The sequence below is a fragment of the Triplophysa dalaica genome, chromosome 12 (assembly GCF_015846415.1).
Source record: "Triplophysa dalaica isolate WHDGS20190420 chromosome 12, ASM1584641v1, whole genome shotgun sequence".
NCBI classification, from domain to species: domain Eukaryota; kingdom Metazoa; phylum Chordata; class Actinopteri; order Cypriniformes; family Nemacheilidae; genus Triplophysa; species Triplophysa dalaica.
This window is the reverse complement of record NC_079553.1, coordinates 2,259,607-2,274,188: the sequence shown is the minus strand read 5'-3', so window position 1 is coordinate 2,274,188 and position 14,582 is coordinate 2,259,607. Positions and strand designations below refer to the sequence as shown.

Sequence of the window (14,582 nt, the reverse complement as noted above, 5' to 3'; positions counted from 1 at the left end):
TTACAACTGTTGTATGTGGATATTGAGATTTATCTCTCAGTAAGGCTTTGTGTCTGGGGCTTTGAGAAGGCTGTGAAGATGCGTGGTGTATACTTTTGTGTGCATGTTTTAAGCTACGATGGGTCCTCAATAAGGTGACCATTGAGAATGATGGTCTTCTCCGAGTCTTCTTTTTGTTAGTATCGCAAGATACTACACCAACTGTGGATCATGAACCAACTGCATCACACGACATTAAATAAACCAATTAAAATCCTCTGGAAGTTTGTACAGCCCACGTGCGGCTTAAGGACCAAGGAGCACACAGCGGGAATGTTTTAACTCTTTCAAGGATGCCTTCAGGAGCTGTAAACGATCCTTTTAAACCACACCTTAGACTTGTTTTGTAGGATTCATTTAGGATCAAATATCCTCTGCAGTCCTGGAAAATGACTAGGGTCAGTCTATAGTTTGCCTTTTAATAGTACAAATGCTGGTATGAAAGCGTACGAAAATAAGCAAAAGTTATTATTTCTGTCAGAAAAGAATTCTTTATATACCTGACAGTTCTTTAAAAATGAAAAGAGTAGACTGGAAGAACAATTCTATTGTATTGCATAATCTTTAAGCAATGCGCATGCTCAGCAGGAAGGACTAAACTTCAGAGTCCTAAAGAGATGGATGAAAATATTTTAACTATATAAAAGTAACAAATTGCGTTTTGTAGGAAACCAGAATAACCTACTGACCACATCTCTAGATGTGTGTAGATTGTGTGAAAATGATGGGCTTTATGCACATATTTATTATGATTCATTTGTTAATAATTGCTAAGAGAGACAAGTCCAACACACAACCATCACATTTGATTATTTCGATGATAATCAATGATCATTTTCTATGCCCTTTTAGCAATGTATTCAAAACAGCACATGTAAAATCTTAATATAGAAAAAACTCAATATTAATTCAAACAGTATTCATACACATAGTCATGAGCAGTTTCTTTTATTTATTGCAGAACACTCAAGAAAAATATGAAAGGATCCATTATATTTGCTGAAGAACAAATGGAAGTGTAAACCATCCTGTGTATAAATCAGATACTGAAATCAATACAGAATATAAATATTTCAATGTACACATGATTCCAAAGCATTCATTGTTAGAGTATGAAATTTTAAGACTCTTCTGGATGTCAGATGAACTTCAAGACAAACTTGGTCAGTTGCCCAGAAACACTGCAAGATGAATGTCAATAAAGACAAATAATGTCATTCATCTTTATCATAAATAGACTTTTAAACATGTTAGGTAATAACCTCAGTAATGTAGCTCAGAAATAGCCAAATGAAATAAATGGGTTCCCACACTTTTTTTAACCATTTATATGTTTGTCCACGACCTTTACAATTTTAAGACACATTTTGATTTGATTCATCACTTATGTGCATTAAGTCAAACTTGAATGTTTTACACTGCAATATTTTGGCAACTAGATTTTCCTTGTTTATATCATCTTATTGTATGGTCAAGAACACTGCTTCTTTACACATTTCAAATTTTATATATATATATATATATATATATATATATATTTGTTTTAGGAACCCTGCTCAACAAATGACCCATAATCACAACTTTTACTGCATGAAATAACTGTAAAGTATATTAATTACCATTTTCATAACATAACAGTTTTAACATTTAATTTCAAGTGTAATCATTTAGGTTATTCCATGTTGAGTCATTAACTTTAGGCCCCATAGGTTCAGGAAAAAAAAACATATGCTGATGTTTGAAATGTTCATTTGGGATGCAAAACCATCACACAAAACAAATACAATAAAAGTTTACACTGCCTGTTAGCTGACCTGCTAACATATAAGCAAAAATGATCAAACAGTAAAAAAAACTCCCATGCTCATCAATGTTTTGAATCAATACAGTTTTTATGAAACACAAGACCCCGACCCCCTTTTTACCCCACCACGAGTTATACATTAAATAACAGTCTTGTTAGGGACACTCAAGAGTTATATTTACAACCACAAGAACCTCTCATTAAACCGAACATCACCTGTTGGATGCAGAATCTGTTTGATCAGCATCAGGATCTTGACAGGGTTTGTTGGGATCTTGACGGGGTTCCATGGGATCTTGACTGGGTTCAATGGGATTGGGATCTTGACGGGGTTCAATGGGATTGGGATCTTGACGGGGTTCAATGGGATTGGGATCTTGACGGGGTTCAATGGGATTGGGATCTTGACGGGGTTCAATGGGATTGGGATCTTGACTGGGTTCGTTGGGATCTTGACTGGGTTCGTTGGGATCTTGACTGGGTTCGTTGGGATCTTGACTGGGTTCGTTGGGATCTTGACTGGGTTCGTTGGGATCTTGACGGGGCTCCATGGGATCCTGACGGGGCTCCTTGGGATCCTGACGGGGCTCCTTGGGATCCTGACGGGGCTCCTTGGGATCCTGACGGGGCTCCTTGGGATCCTGACGGGGCTCCTTGGGATCCTGACGGGGCTCCTTGGGATCCTGACGGGGCTCCTTGGGATCCTGACGGGGTTCAATGGGATCTTGACGGGGTTCAATGGGATCTTGACTGGGCTCAATGGGATCTTGACGGGGTTCATTGAGATCTTGACGGGGTTCATTGAGATCTTTACAAGATTCTAAGGTATCGTCGTGTTCAGAGTTATTTGAACCTGTGTCTGATTTAGGCGACTGTGAGATATCTGTAGATTCGCTCACAATTTCAGAACAATCTTCAGTCCTTTCCTGTGTTTGATTTTTTATCTTATTTTTCTCTGTTGGAGTTTTGTCTTCATCGTCTGTTTGTTCATCTTCATTTTCTGCCATTTCTGGCTCCTCTGTTAAATCAATCGGTGCATCAACCAGATTCGTCTTGCTTACAGTACACATTTCCATTGTCTCTTCCTCATCTGCAGAGTCAATTTCAACTACTTCATGTCCAGACACTAACCCTAACCCATCCAATAGCAAATTGATCAGCTTCAATGGATTACCTGGCAAATTGGTATGTTCCTCCGAATGGTCAGGAATCAGTCGAGCCAAGCAGAATGAGTGCTGAATAAACTCCCGCTTACGCGAGAAGCAAGACATGGCCTCTCCTAACCAGGTAACAAGAAGCTGCACCACATCTTCAGGCTGGACATCAGATGTTCCATCACTTGCGGACCACTGCGCCCATCGAGCAAGAAGCAACCTCTGAAGCACGGGCCGCACACACATCTCAAGGGGTTGGTGTCGTCCAGTACACCCAACTGGAACAATAGCAGGTAAAATTTTTGCACTGCTGATCGTGGATATGAAATCCTCAGACACACGGGTATGGTGGCTATCCATAACCAGCATGGCCTCCATCTCGCTCTGCCAGTCAGGATGCTGCTTCCACACTCGGGCGGCCCAAACCTCTATCTCTTCTGTTCCACTTAAACCTCCCTCTGTAGCCATAAGTAAGACCGAGTCTGGGAGGCTTTCGCTCGACTTGCTCCCGGCTTTAGTCGTAAAGACCATCGCAGGCATCACAGTTCCATCAGCAAGCACCGTAAGGTAAATTTTGACAAAAGGTTTCCCAGACCCCGTCAACTGAAAGGCCTTCTCATTGCTGACGCTGGTGTTCTCATTCAACAAATTAAAGTCCACAAAAATTGAGAGCTGATCCATAGCCCCGATCATGCATTTTTGGATGTTGTTGGTCTTGATTTGGCTGTGCACAAACTCTGTGAAGCGCTGGCAATTCTCCTCCATGGCATGAGGAAGTTCCCTATGTTCTGAAATGGGTACATCCAAGCCCAGTTTGTTCTGCAACATGAAGCTCACAGCCCACTCATAAGAAATACGGAACGAGTCGCCCTCGTTGGTTTGACTTTGCATCTCTGAAGTTTTCTCAAATAGTTTCGCCTCACTGATAGGAAACTGTTGCTCCCGTTGGGCCAGAACCCACTCCACCAGACGGTCAAAGGCCTCCCCACGTCTACTGCAGCTGACTTCATCTAACTGTTTCTCTTTGTCTCGAAGCCAGGATTTAATAAGCTGAGGCTTGGTGGACATTTCATTAGACGCTTTCTGGATTCCACTGCACAATGCCAGCAGTAGAATTCGACGTTGATGAATAGAGAGAGGCTCATCTCTGTCTTTAGCAGGGTGGGAAAGTGTAGAATTGGCTACCTCTATTGCTCCCTTTTGTCTGTTTAGGATTTCCTGTGGGTCCACATCACTTCCAGCTGTATCAGTGTCCATGTCTGTGTCTTCCAGAGGAGCCATTTCCTGATCCACACATTGATCCTCAGAATCGCCACCACACCAGCTATTTTTGTCCTCTGAGGGGTGCACCTCTCTTTTAGCCTTGAATCTTTTAGTGCGACGATCAAGTGCATATGGCATGCCTTCCCTGAAAGTGAAACGGATGTAAATTTGCAAAATCGATACAGTGTTATGGAGAAATATATTGTGCAAATGCCTGCTAGCTGCATGTCATTTCATCCCGTAAAAATATTAAGAAGTTCATTAAAAAGGATGAAGTCATAACATAAAGGATAAAACGTGTTACATCGTCGCAGAAAGTTACCAAAATAAATGTACCATATCATTTTTTTAATCAGATAATTCCTTGAGGTAGAAAGAAACTTATAAGAAATGTACCTCTTAGGGGCCACAAATCCAACCCTGGGGTTACCTGTACAGACAACAAACACAAATTAAATAATAATATTTGTAAACAATGTAAATATATGTAAACAATGTATAAGGTAGATGTTTTCAAAACCAACAAAAGCTTACCAACAATAATTATTGTTGTGAAATAATAACTCCGAAATATCGCATGTAATTAAAATGTTTGTAAAAAAGTACTTTTTGAAATGTTGTGCAACATCTTAAAGGAAAGCCAATGTATCCATCAAAGGAACAGTTCACCCAAAAATGAAAATTTTGTCTTCATTTACTCGCTCTTCAATTGTTCCAAATCTGTATATATTTCATTGTACCGATGATCACAGAGAATGATATTTGGAGGCATGCTTGTAACCAAACAGTTCTTGTCCACCATTGATTACCATAAGTAGAAAAAAATTGCTTGGAAATTTTGTTGTTCTGTTGAACACCAAAGAAGATATTTTGAAAAATGTGACAAAAGCAGACAGTTCTGGAACACTTTTAAATACCATTGTAATATTTTCTACTACCGTAGTCAATGGTGGCCATTAACTGTTTCAAGCATTTGTCCAAATATCTTTCTCTATGTTCATCAGAACATGGAAATGCATACAGATTTGGACTCAAGGGTGAGTCAAGGGGAGTTTTTTTGGGTGAACTGTTTATTTAAGAATACATTGAATAAAAGTGTCAGTTTCTTAGCTGTATAACCTTGGAAATTAGGTGAGAAACCATGGAAGTCCCAGAAGCAGCAAGAACGCTTGCACAGATTCACAAGGCACACCGTGCAGCCGTACACGGTCTCATGACGTTGATTTAGCAGGTTGCAAACCTTACATCTCTTCGTCTTACGAGAAATTTTGGCTAATCGGTGTCTGACCCCTTCTTGTGTCTCTGAGCTCTCTTGCTTGACTGATGTCTGACTGAAGTCTTGCAGGACTGTGCTCTCAAAGATTTGCTTCCGGTGGTATCTTTCAGCGATCTTGGCCAGCTGGTATCCTAGCCGATTACGATAGATGACCTGTGAGAAGTGACCGCCCAGACACCACACAGGTGGACGGTCTTTGCGGGTCTCTCGTAGAACGATGAAAGAATTAATGACACTCAAGTTAACGAGGAACCAGAAGAGGCGTCGCCAGTTAGTGTCAAGAATCAGCCCGCCGAGTTGATTGCAGGTCAGTAACTGATTACAGATGTCAACTCCACGCATATTGTCCTGTAGCAGCTTAAAGGCCAGAGGTCTTTCGATGGAGGTAAGATCACCTATCTTAACCGTGGATCTCCTCCACACGGTGTCTGGCTGGCCTGCTTCAGCGTTTGTGGAGAGGCATACTAGTTGCTTGGAATCTTTCCATCTGGTAGCAAGTAGTGGAGAGTAGTCGTACTGTTGAAAATCTCCTGGACTTTCCAATGGGGGCAGATCCCATAACTCAACAGGTAGAATAGAACTGTTAGGCAGGACAGAGGTGGAGCAGTATATACCAACTTCATACAGCTCCCGCATTAGAGGAACAGACGCTAATGAGCTGGACAAGAAGAAGTGGTGATGTTTGCCCTGAAGGTCTTCTATGAGATGCGGCACAACGGATCTCCCCATGTCTTTGTGCTTCTCCTGCTGTGTCAAGACTAACAGTTTGTGGCAGAAGCCAGATTTTGAATCGCACAGGAGCCATATCCTCGGCTGAGAATTTTTACTCTTCTCCCTGGCGATTCCTTTCTCATGGCTTGGTAGAAAAGCTTGATCGATTGTCAGACACTTATTTGGAATGTAGGCGTCTTTCATGCTTGTCTGCAAGACATCCAACATGGGCTGAAAAAAGAGCAGCTTGTCTACACTTTGCTCATTGTTCTCCACGATCATGCTGCTCATTCTGATGTGAGCCCTGATCTGCTTGAAACGTGTGACAGACATGGTCCACTGAAAGACCTCGCGTGTTTTGGAGGCGAATCGCCCCTGACATTGTTCCGAGGACCAGTACATCTCTAGATCTGGCAGGCTTTCAAGCCCCATCAGGATGCAGAGACCAAAAAAGCCTTTGATTTCCTCTGTAACCACAGGATACCAGGTAGGATCCCCCTTGCCGAACTTACAGCAGTAGCTAGCGTAGGCGTTGGTCTCGTAAACGATTTGCTCAAAGAGGACATCTGGGAAAAAAAGCGTGAAGTAGTCAAGGACATCGCTTGTCTTGGACATTAAAAGCTGTGGGCCACAACTTTCCGCGAATTGTGGCACAGTTCCTTCATCTCTCGGCACACTCCAGTGTTCCATGGACAACCAGTCAGGCTGTGTCCCAACATCACAAGCTTCATCCCCTTGTGGACCCTCCACCTCCTCCTCAACCTGGCAGAACTCTATATCTGTCTCCAAACACTCTGTAGGGGAGGGGAGGGATTATAGGAACACAGAATTAGTCCTCTCCTCGGAGTCTCTACCATCACCAATATTCCATTTTATAACACCATGCTCAATGTATATGTGGTTCTGATAGGTCAGTAAGCTTTTCAAAAAAAGCAACAATAAGCAGCTCAGAAGCAGCAGATATTTTCCTGAGGGATAGTCCTGGTTGTTAATCATTTGTCATGTTTATCATTTTAGGATTTTTGTATTCCTCCTGATATTCTTCGCTGCAGAAGGATTTGTGTCAAAATTTATTGTCTCTATTTTCCAGAGTGCTTTCACAAATGCTTGCCAGTAAGTCCTGTAAAGTCACACCAGTAAAAGCCCAAGTTTCTCCATTTTAACAATGGACAGCTTGAGCTTATATCCCACACGTGTGATCACGGTTTATCACATACTGTGGGCTATTACACTGGGCTGTGACAGCTCCCCAAGATTGGCCACTGAGTAAATGTTGCAGGCAAATCTGTCATATGCGAGTGTAGCTATGAACACAAGGGAAATTATTATTTGTTAAAAAAGATCCATCTTTATTATAGGTGTCCATCAATAGATTTAATAACAACCAAGCTGGTCAAACAAAGAGAATCTAAAAATTCAGACGAATGCTTTTGTTAATCATGTTACAAGTTTTAATTACTATGCTGTATTTTACACACGATGTATCATCATGAATTTACTTTTATTGACACCTACAATAGGGTTGGATGCTTTCAACAATGTGGAAAAAGAAAATCAAGCATGCAGATTTGGGACCATGCAAAAAAAGCAGAGTTTCCTGTACGTTGAGTGTTATGAGTTAAGGACTCAAAGAACACAAGCCCAAAGTATACTTTTATTACACCTACACAGGTAATGCAAATTTAGGAAAATACGATTCTAAAATGCAATTCGTTTTTTACAAATTAGTGGGTTCACAATACAATACAACCTCTTTTTACGGGTAGTCACATGCGAACAACGCATTTTTTAGATACGAATCAAAGTACAAAGCTCTCTGCAACACTCTGCAGGTGAGGAAGAGTAGAGCCAAGCTATGCTTTAACCATGTGTTCATGGTCAAATAAGGAATACATTAAAAGGCTATACACATATACCTGTGTGACCGTAAATACCAAAGTACACTTTAGGCTTTAATGTTCTACTATCTTGGATAAAACTCACCTCTACGAGTGAAGATACAAGAGGAGTGACCACGGAACTTCGCCATGTGTTTGGCCATTAAGTTTCCCACAGAGGTCGAGTAGGTACATTCTGCACAGCTCAGCTTCAAACCGCTTCAAAAGAGCAACATTTTGTAAAAGTTGTAAGATCATACTTCGTTTACAGATCAGAAATGTAAAAACATGATAATATAATATATTAATATAATACCTTGGGGGACCCCTTTTAGAAGCTTTGGCCATTCTTCCAGCAACGTGATTGCTAAAATGAATAATGACATTTCAATTGATTTCACTTCCCTTTGACTACAGCTGGAGTTCACACATCAATTCTTTACTAGTAAATAAAATGACTATTTAGAGATCATGTATGAACAACACATTTTCAAAAATACCAGTGAATACTGGCAGCTTTTCGGTATGAGAAGTTAAAAACAATGAATACAGACCCCCATATGTTTGGATACAAAGTCAAACCCACCCATGATTTAAGTTTACCGGTATTCTGGTTCTAATATGTGAATTGACTTCTTACGGGTAAAAACATAGATAAAGATTTCTTTGTTCTGATGAACGCAGAGAAAGATATTTGGAAGAATGCTTGTAACCAAACACTTCAGGGCCACTATTGACTACCATATTAGGAAAAATTACTTTACACATTTCTTTGTCTGTTGAGCACTAAAGAAGAAATTTTGTAGAATGTATAAAAAGCAAACAGTTCTGAAGCACTTGACTAACTTTGCCATTTTGGTGGTCAAGAACTGTTTGGTTACAAGCATTCTTCCAAATATCTTTCTCTGTGTTCAACAGAACAAAGACATTTCAGGTTTGGAACAACATGAGTGTGAGTAAATTATGATTAAAATTTTTGGGTGAACTTCTTTATTTTCACAAAAATATGTTATCACGAGAAAATACTTACTTAATCATGTGGTTTGCATACGCACGAGAACAGCATGTGCTGTAAAAACACAGCGAGCAGTGGACGTAAGTAGGATAATGATTCGCAAAGTCTGGGACTTCAAAAGTGCATTCAACACACTTATGTCTACCCAGCAGTGCACTAAAAAAGAAGGGAAAAAAGCATGATGAAAAGCATTTATTTGAAACTTAATTTCTGTCTAAATTGATAAGAGGAAAACGGCAACTTACCGCTGCTCTTGGAAATTGACTATATAGTCAAACATCCTGCTGACCTGTTTTCTCCCTGGTCCTTGTTTTTGTGTCTTCTGGTCACCAGTGTTTATGGGTTGACAACTGGTTATGCTATTCATTAAGGTCACAGGTGTCTTTGAAGACGACTGACTTGCTTTCTTCTGTCCAACATATGCCCTAATGGTTACCTGAGTAAAAAAGGTAAAACTTATATTTAGCATGTTGCTCACTTGTTTTCCTTTAAAACATGGCAAACAAAAACCAGAAGAAAATGACACAAATATTTAACCATGAACTAAATACTGATTAATAGTCTTACTTTTGTTCCTGGCTGGAGTCCTTCTAATTCACGAGGCTTGCGGAAAGTCTTGTGATGATTCACTTTATGCTCGACTTTGTCTTTTGTGAAAAGGAACTGAAGGCGACACTTGTTACAGTGGTAAACAGTTGACTTCTGATGGAAACAAACAAAACAAACACGTTTTCTCAACTCTGTTGAGTCAAACAACCATGCATGTGTTGTACATATCCAAATCTGCATTGAATGTTTTATTTCAAGCCTTCTAATGACTAAACGTGGTTTGCTTTTTATCACATCGCAATCCCTTTAAATGTATTTGGAAAACACATTTTTACTGTTATAATTTTCTATTACAAGTTTTATTTATATGTCCTTAATTATAAATTCTTGCTAACCTGATGACAAACATAGTGCTTCTGGTAACTGGAGGAATGCTTGAAAACCTTAAGACAATACTGGCACAGAAGGTGACGGGTATCCTCATGCCAGGTGTGAAAGTGTTTAAGAACATCAGAGTAGAAAGAAGACCGGTATTCACACACCTGAAAATGTCACAGGAACAGCCTTTATAGACACGAATACATTTGAACCACATTAAAAAAGAACAATTTAACAGGTTGAATGTTGTTCAAAAGGTTCTTCTATTTAGATCATTTTATTTACCTGGCACACGTACGGCATCTCTCCAGGTTTGTGTGTGTTCTTCATGTGCTGGAGAAACACTGGCTCGTTCTCAAAGGACCACTCACATATCTTACACGTGGCTGCAAAAAAAACATAATTCAATAGAAATGTACCTGCATGCAGTTTACGGTCACTAAAGCAAATAGCTAGATAAAGGGAGATGCGCTTATAGATAGCCTAATAACACAACCAGAAAGAAGTCATTTACAAAATGTATTTCATTTTGTAAAGAATTTGAAATACACTAAGAGTGAGAAACTGTCTCTCCACAAGTTCTTATCAGCATAACTGGATTTGCAATCTCATTTTCAAGGGTTTATATAGCAGGCGGAATCAATATTACTTTTAACAATTAATAACAACCAATATAATTTCTTTAAAAAATGTGATAACCCCTTAACATATTCAAAAACAGTTAAGACATAAACCCGTTAAATGCTAAATCTAATAAAGCATTGCAAAACTTTGTATCTTAGTACAAATTATACAATTATCGATGCTGTAAATATAAAAGCATCTGCTTAATGCCGAAATTCGTTCGATTCTTCGTTAAGGACACAGGTAATGTTGCTGTTGATGTTAAAGTTATTTTGTGAAAATATAAAATAAAGACCAAAAGTCTACAAGTTTAAAAACATTAAGGCCTAGTTCTGTGATCTTTTGGGATTATTATTAGAAATACAAGCAGCTCTTACTCGATGACTCCAGAGAAGTGTGGACACTCTCCAGGTGACACTGAAGGCGAAACGGAGAAGGAAAATGGCGAAAACAGTGCTGGCAGGAAGTGTGAGTCCCCATCTCCCCATTTTGCTGATCCAGCTCGACATGGTACCTCATATGGGTCATAAGCCTGTAGGCAGAACCAAAAGTTGCACAACTACTGCATTCTAGTTTATAAAATTACACATTTTTCCCATTGCTAAATGATGAAATGTAGTGTTAACAGCACCAACTTAACCTTATCCATTTGTATCACTTTCCTACCTGATGTTATTCTTCAGCTTCTTATTACAGGTGAGACATCTGAACGGTAACGGTTCCTTTAAGTTGTCCATTGGAACGTAGACTCGATTTCCCTCAAATGTACCGTAATAAAAGTCATCCACCAGCATTACGAGTCTGGACTGGGTCTCTTCTCCCTTGATGGAGGAACTTTCGGTGTTAACCTTAGGTACAACGACGAGAGTTTTGGGCGAGGTTTGGGAGGCTGAGATGTTAGAAGCAGGTGTGGTTCCGCCTGTGGCAGCTGTACCGGCATCTGGACAGCAGAACTAGAGAGGGCATTAAAAAATAATGTGACCAATGTTGGACTATCACTATCAGATACAGTACATTGAGAGATAATTCTGATGATTTATCAAGTAATGCCATTTTGGAAAATGCAATCATATACTTACACACATATGACTCCGCAGAGCCTCAATCATTTTGAACGGAGCTCCACATCGAGGACACGAATGATATGAAGATTGTGCTATATTTGTAACAGGGATCGCTAAAAAGAAAGAAGCACATTTATGGATGCGGATTTAAGATCAAGGAAAAATCCCGACATGTCATACATTCAACAACTACTTACTTTGGACAACAGTTGGAGGTGTGGAAGGAACAGCAGAGGAGACAACAGGAGGCCCGTTGGTCTTTTGATGGTTCATGACAACAAATGTCTGTGCTTGAGCTCCACCAGGAAGGTTAACCGATTTCACAAGGCTCATAAGGTTTTGCAGCTCTAAGGGACTAGTTCCTGGCTTTATCGTCACTGTAACGGTAAAAATAAAAGCTGGTTATAAAACAAAACAGGCAGGTCCAGTGGATGCTGATTGGTCAATGCAGTTTTTCACTCATGCTATAAAACACAAGCTAGTATGTGAATCACCATGCCGACTGAACACTGGTTTACTTAACATGCAATGTAAAAAAATTATCTTACAGATTTTAGTTGTGGTCCGTTGTGCGGAAGGGTGAGCAGTTGTAGAGGACATGGTGCTCAGAGAATTAACAGTAGGCAGGGTTACCCCCGTTGTGGTACGTATTGTGAGAGTAGCAGGGATCTGGACTGTGCTGAAGGAACTTGGTGTCTGGGCCACGCTTGCGTTCGGAGCTGCGCCTCTCATCTGAGCTTGCTGGGTAATTATTTGGGTTGATCCAACAGCTGGCTTAAAAATCTGAGTTCCAGGTGCTGCCATACAAAGACACATAATTGTCATATTGTTATACAATACGGAGTCTGCACAACAAAACTGGAGCCCAAACGAGCTTACAAGAAAAAATACAAAACTGGCACACCTTGGACTAAAGTTATAGGTCGAACAGTTTGGCCTTGTTGGACATTTAGCACCAATCCCATTGGGCTCTGGCCATGTTGGAGAGTATGAATATTCTGGACTGGAAGACCCTGTTCATACACAACAGAAAAACAAACAGGGTTGAAATCAATCTACACAATTACCAATTGTAAAGATAAGCGGAAATTAGAAGAGATCTGAGTGGTGGCATTACCTGAGTGGTGAAGTAAAACGGCTGGCTGTTGCCAGCATTGGTAATTGTGGATGTGCCAGGCAGGAGAACCTGTGACAGAGACACAGTGCTCAACCCTCCTCCGCTAGGAGTCAAGATGACCTGCTGCCCTTGCACTGGTTTAGGAATATCAGCGGAAACTACTTGAGGAGTTACTAAAATAAAAAACAAACATTTCATTAACAAAATAAACAACACTCAATCAACACATCAATAGGGTAGAGTTTACTCACATGATTTTGTTAGCAGTGGCATGGTGCTCATTGCATTCAATACAGGTGGAAGGCTTTGGATCACCATGGTCTTAGGCTCAGCTGGAATATCTATAGTTGTGGCAGGAGAGGGAGACAATGAGAAGTGGGAAAAACAGGCTTTAGATATAGTGTGAATATAAAAATATAATACATGTCTAAATATAATACGTAAATCAGCTACAAATATTACAGAAAATGTAAAATTACACACCCATGTTGGTCTCACTAGTGTAAGTGTTGCTTTCTGCATTGCCCACTTGTTCCTCCATTGAAGGCTGCTGTTGCCATGGCTCCAGCTCCTCCTCCTCACACTCCATAAACAAATCTGCATCCATGTTTCTGAAAAACAACAATATAGATTGAGCTAAAATGTGCATTTATTTTATTTCCGTCATTTACTTAATTTATTAATAAAAGCTACAAATCAGGTGAGATTGTTAAAGGTTTCTTGTATGAAACACTTCTGAAGTGAAGATGTTTAGTATTTACAGTACCCTTCAAGTCCGTCAGGTTTACACGTCAACGCTGTCGTTTGTCCATAAACAAAACTTCATCCTAAAAATAAGAAAATAATTTATTAAATTATAAACAATTATGTTCACGTGTGTTGCATATAGTAAACATTTCCCACATCGACGGACATTATTAATACAATGCGCTGTCATATTACTTATGCAAACCCCCCCGTAAACTGTATAAATCCGCGCAATATAATTCATGGAAGAAAGTAGTCCCTGTCCCCTGACATCGAGCGCGAGATTGTGGGTGATTTGACGGACCTGAACGAAAGCATACGCCATACGTCAGTGTACTATAACAGTGCGTAGGGGTGAATATTAAAAGTTGCCCCGAACGAGAATAAGCGCGACATATATCTCAAACGCTCGGTCACAAATTGTGCAGCAACCTCTCACACGTCGCCTATCGAGTGCGCACTCCGCATACTGCCCTCTGCGCATATAATGTACGCGATGATCCAACGAGTGAATTAAACCCGAATCTGGCAAATACGGTCGAATTTTTAAATGATACTTACCAGTGAATAAGCTTTACTGAAATATGTTCAAATCAATGTACTGAAAGAACACAAAGCCAGCCGGCACGTCACATACGAGACAAATAAGTGCGCTAAAAGGACTGACGTTTAGCTCGTACCCGGGCTCTCATTGGTTGATACGCGGAAGACGCCATTTCCGGGTTTGAATTCCGACCGCTGGTTCGCTGTTATCCCAGAAATAAAGAGGAGTGGTCACTGGAGCAAGAAAATGGCGTCCTTCCTTGCAACGACAACATTTTCAGTATCCACACAACTGTCAGTTTAATAATGTAGCGCATGCAGTGTTGGGATGTTATTCATCACATTGATTGTGGATTACAGAGACACTATAAAGACATCACACAAATGGGGTTTTATAGAGGCACTTCATTGTGTAATATTA

The 14,582-nt window shown here is 40.2% G+C and overlaps 1 protein-coding gene across 2 annotated transcripts; it reads right to left on the bottom strand.

The window, feature by feature from the left end:
* Positions 1–966: 966 nt before the first annotated feature.
* pogzb (pogo transposable element derived with ZNF domain b) lies at positions 967–14,302 on the bottom strand. 2 transcript variants are annotated; one of them, XM_056762580.1, is made up of 21 exons: positions 14,180–14,302; positions 13,638–13,698; positions 13,355–13,482; positions 13,123–13,212; positions 12,872–13,044; positions 12,659–12,767; positions 12,303–12,551; positions 11,952–12,131; positions 11,770–11,867; positions 11,357–11,643; positions 11,068–11,222; positions 10,352–10,452; positions 10,084–10,230; positions 9,707–9,841; positions 9,385–9,575; positions 9,155–9,295; positions 8,441–8,491; positions 8,231–8,343; positions 5,380–7,041; positions 4,657–4,690; positions 967–4,405 (listed from the first exon to the last, which is right to left on the bottom strand). In XM_056762580.1, the coding sequence occupies exons 3-21, from the start codon at positions 13,476–13,478 to the stop codon at positions 2,056–2,058; spliced, it is 6,390 nt and encodes a 2,129-aa protein (XP_056618558.1). In that variant the 5' UTR covers positions 13,479–13,482; positions 13,638–13,698; positions 14,180–14,302; the 3' UTR covers positions 967–2,055. The 2 variants fall into 2 exon arrangements, with proteins under 2 accessions (XP_056618558.1, XP_056618559.1); XM_056762581.1 differs by lacking the exon at positions 14,180–14,302 and having other exon boundaries at positions 13,638–14,069.
* Positions 14,303–14,582: the final 280 nt, after the last annotated feature.

Excerpts from the sequence above, each read along its gene's own strand:
- pogzb (XM_056762580.1), bottom strand. The coding sequence starts at position 13,478 with ATGGATGCAGATTTGTTTATGGAGTGTGAGGAGGAGGAGCTGGAGCCA. Across the intron at positions 13,045-13,122 it reads GCCACTGCTAACAAAATCAT|TAACTCCTCAAGTAGTTTCC; the intron begins GTGAGTAAACTC and ends TTTTTATTTTAG. Across the intron at positions 12,552-12,658 it reads ACCTATAACTTTAGTCCAAG|CACCTGGAACTCAGATTTTT; the intron begins GTGTGCCAGTTT and ends TTTGTATGGCAG.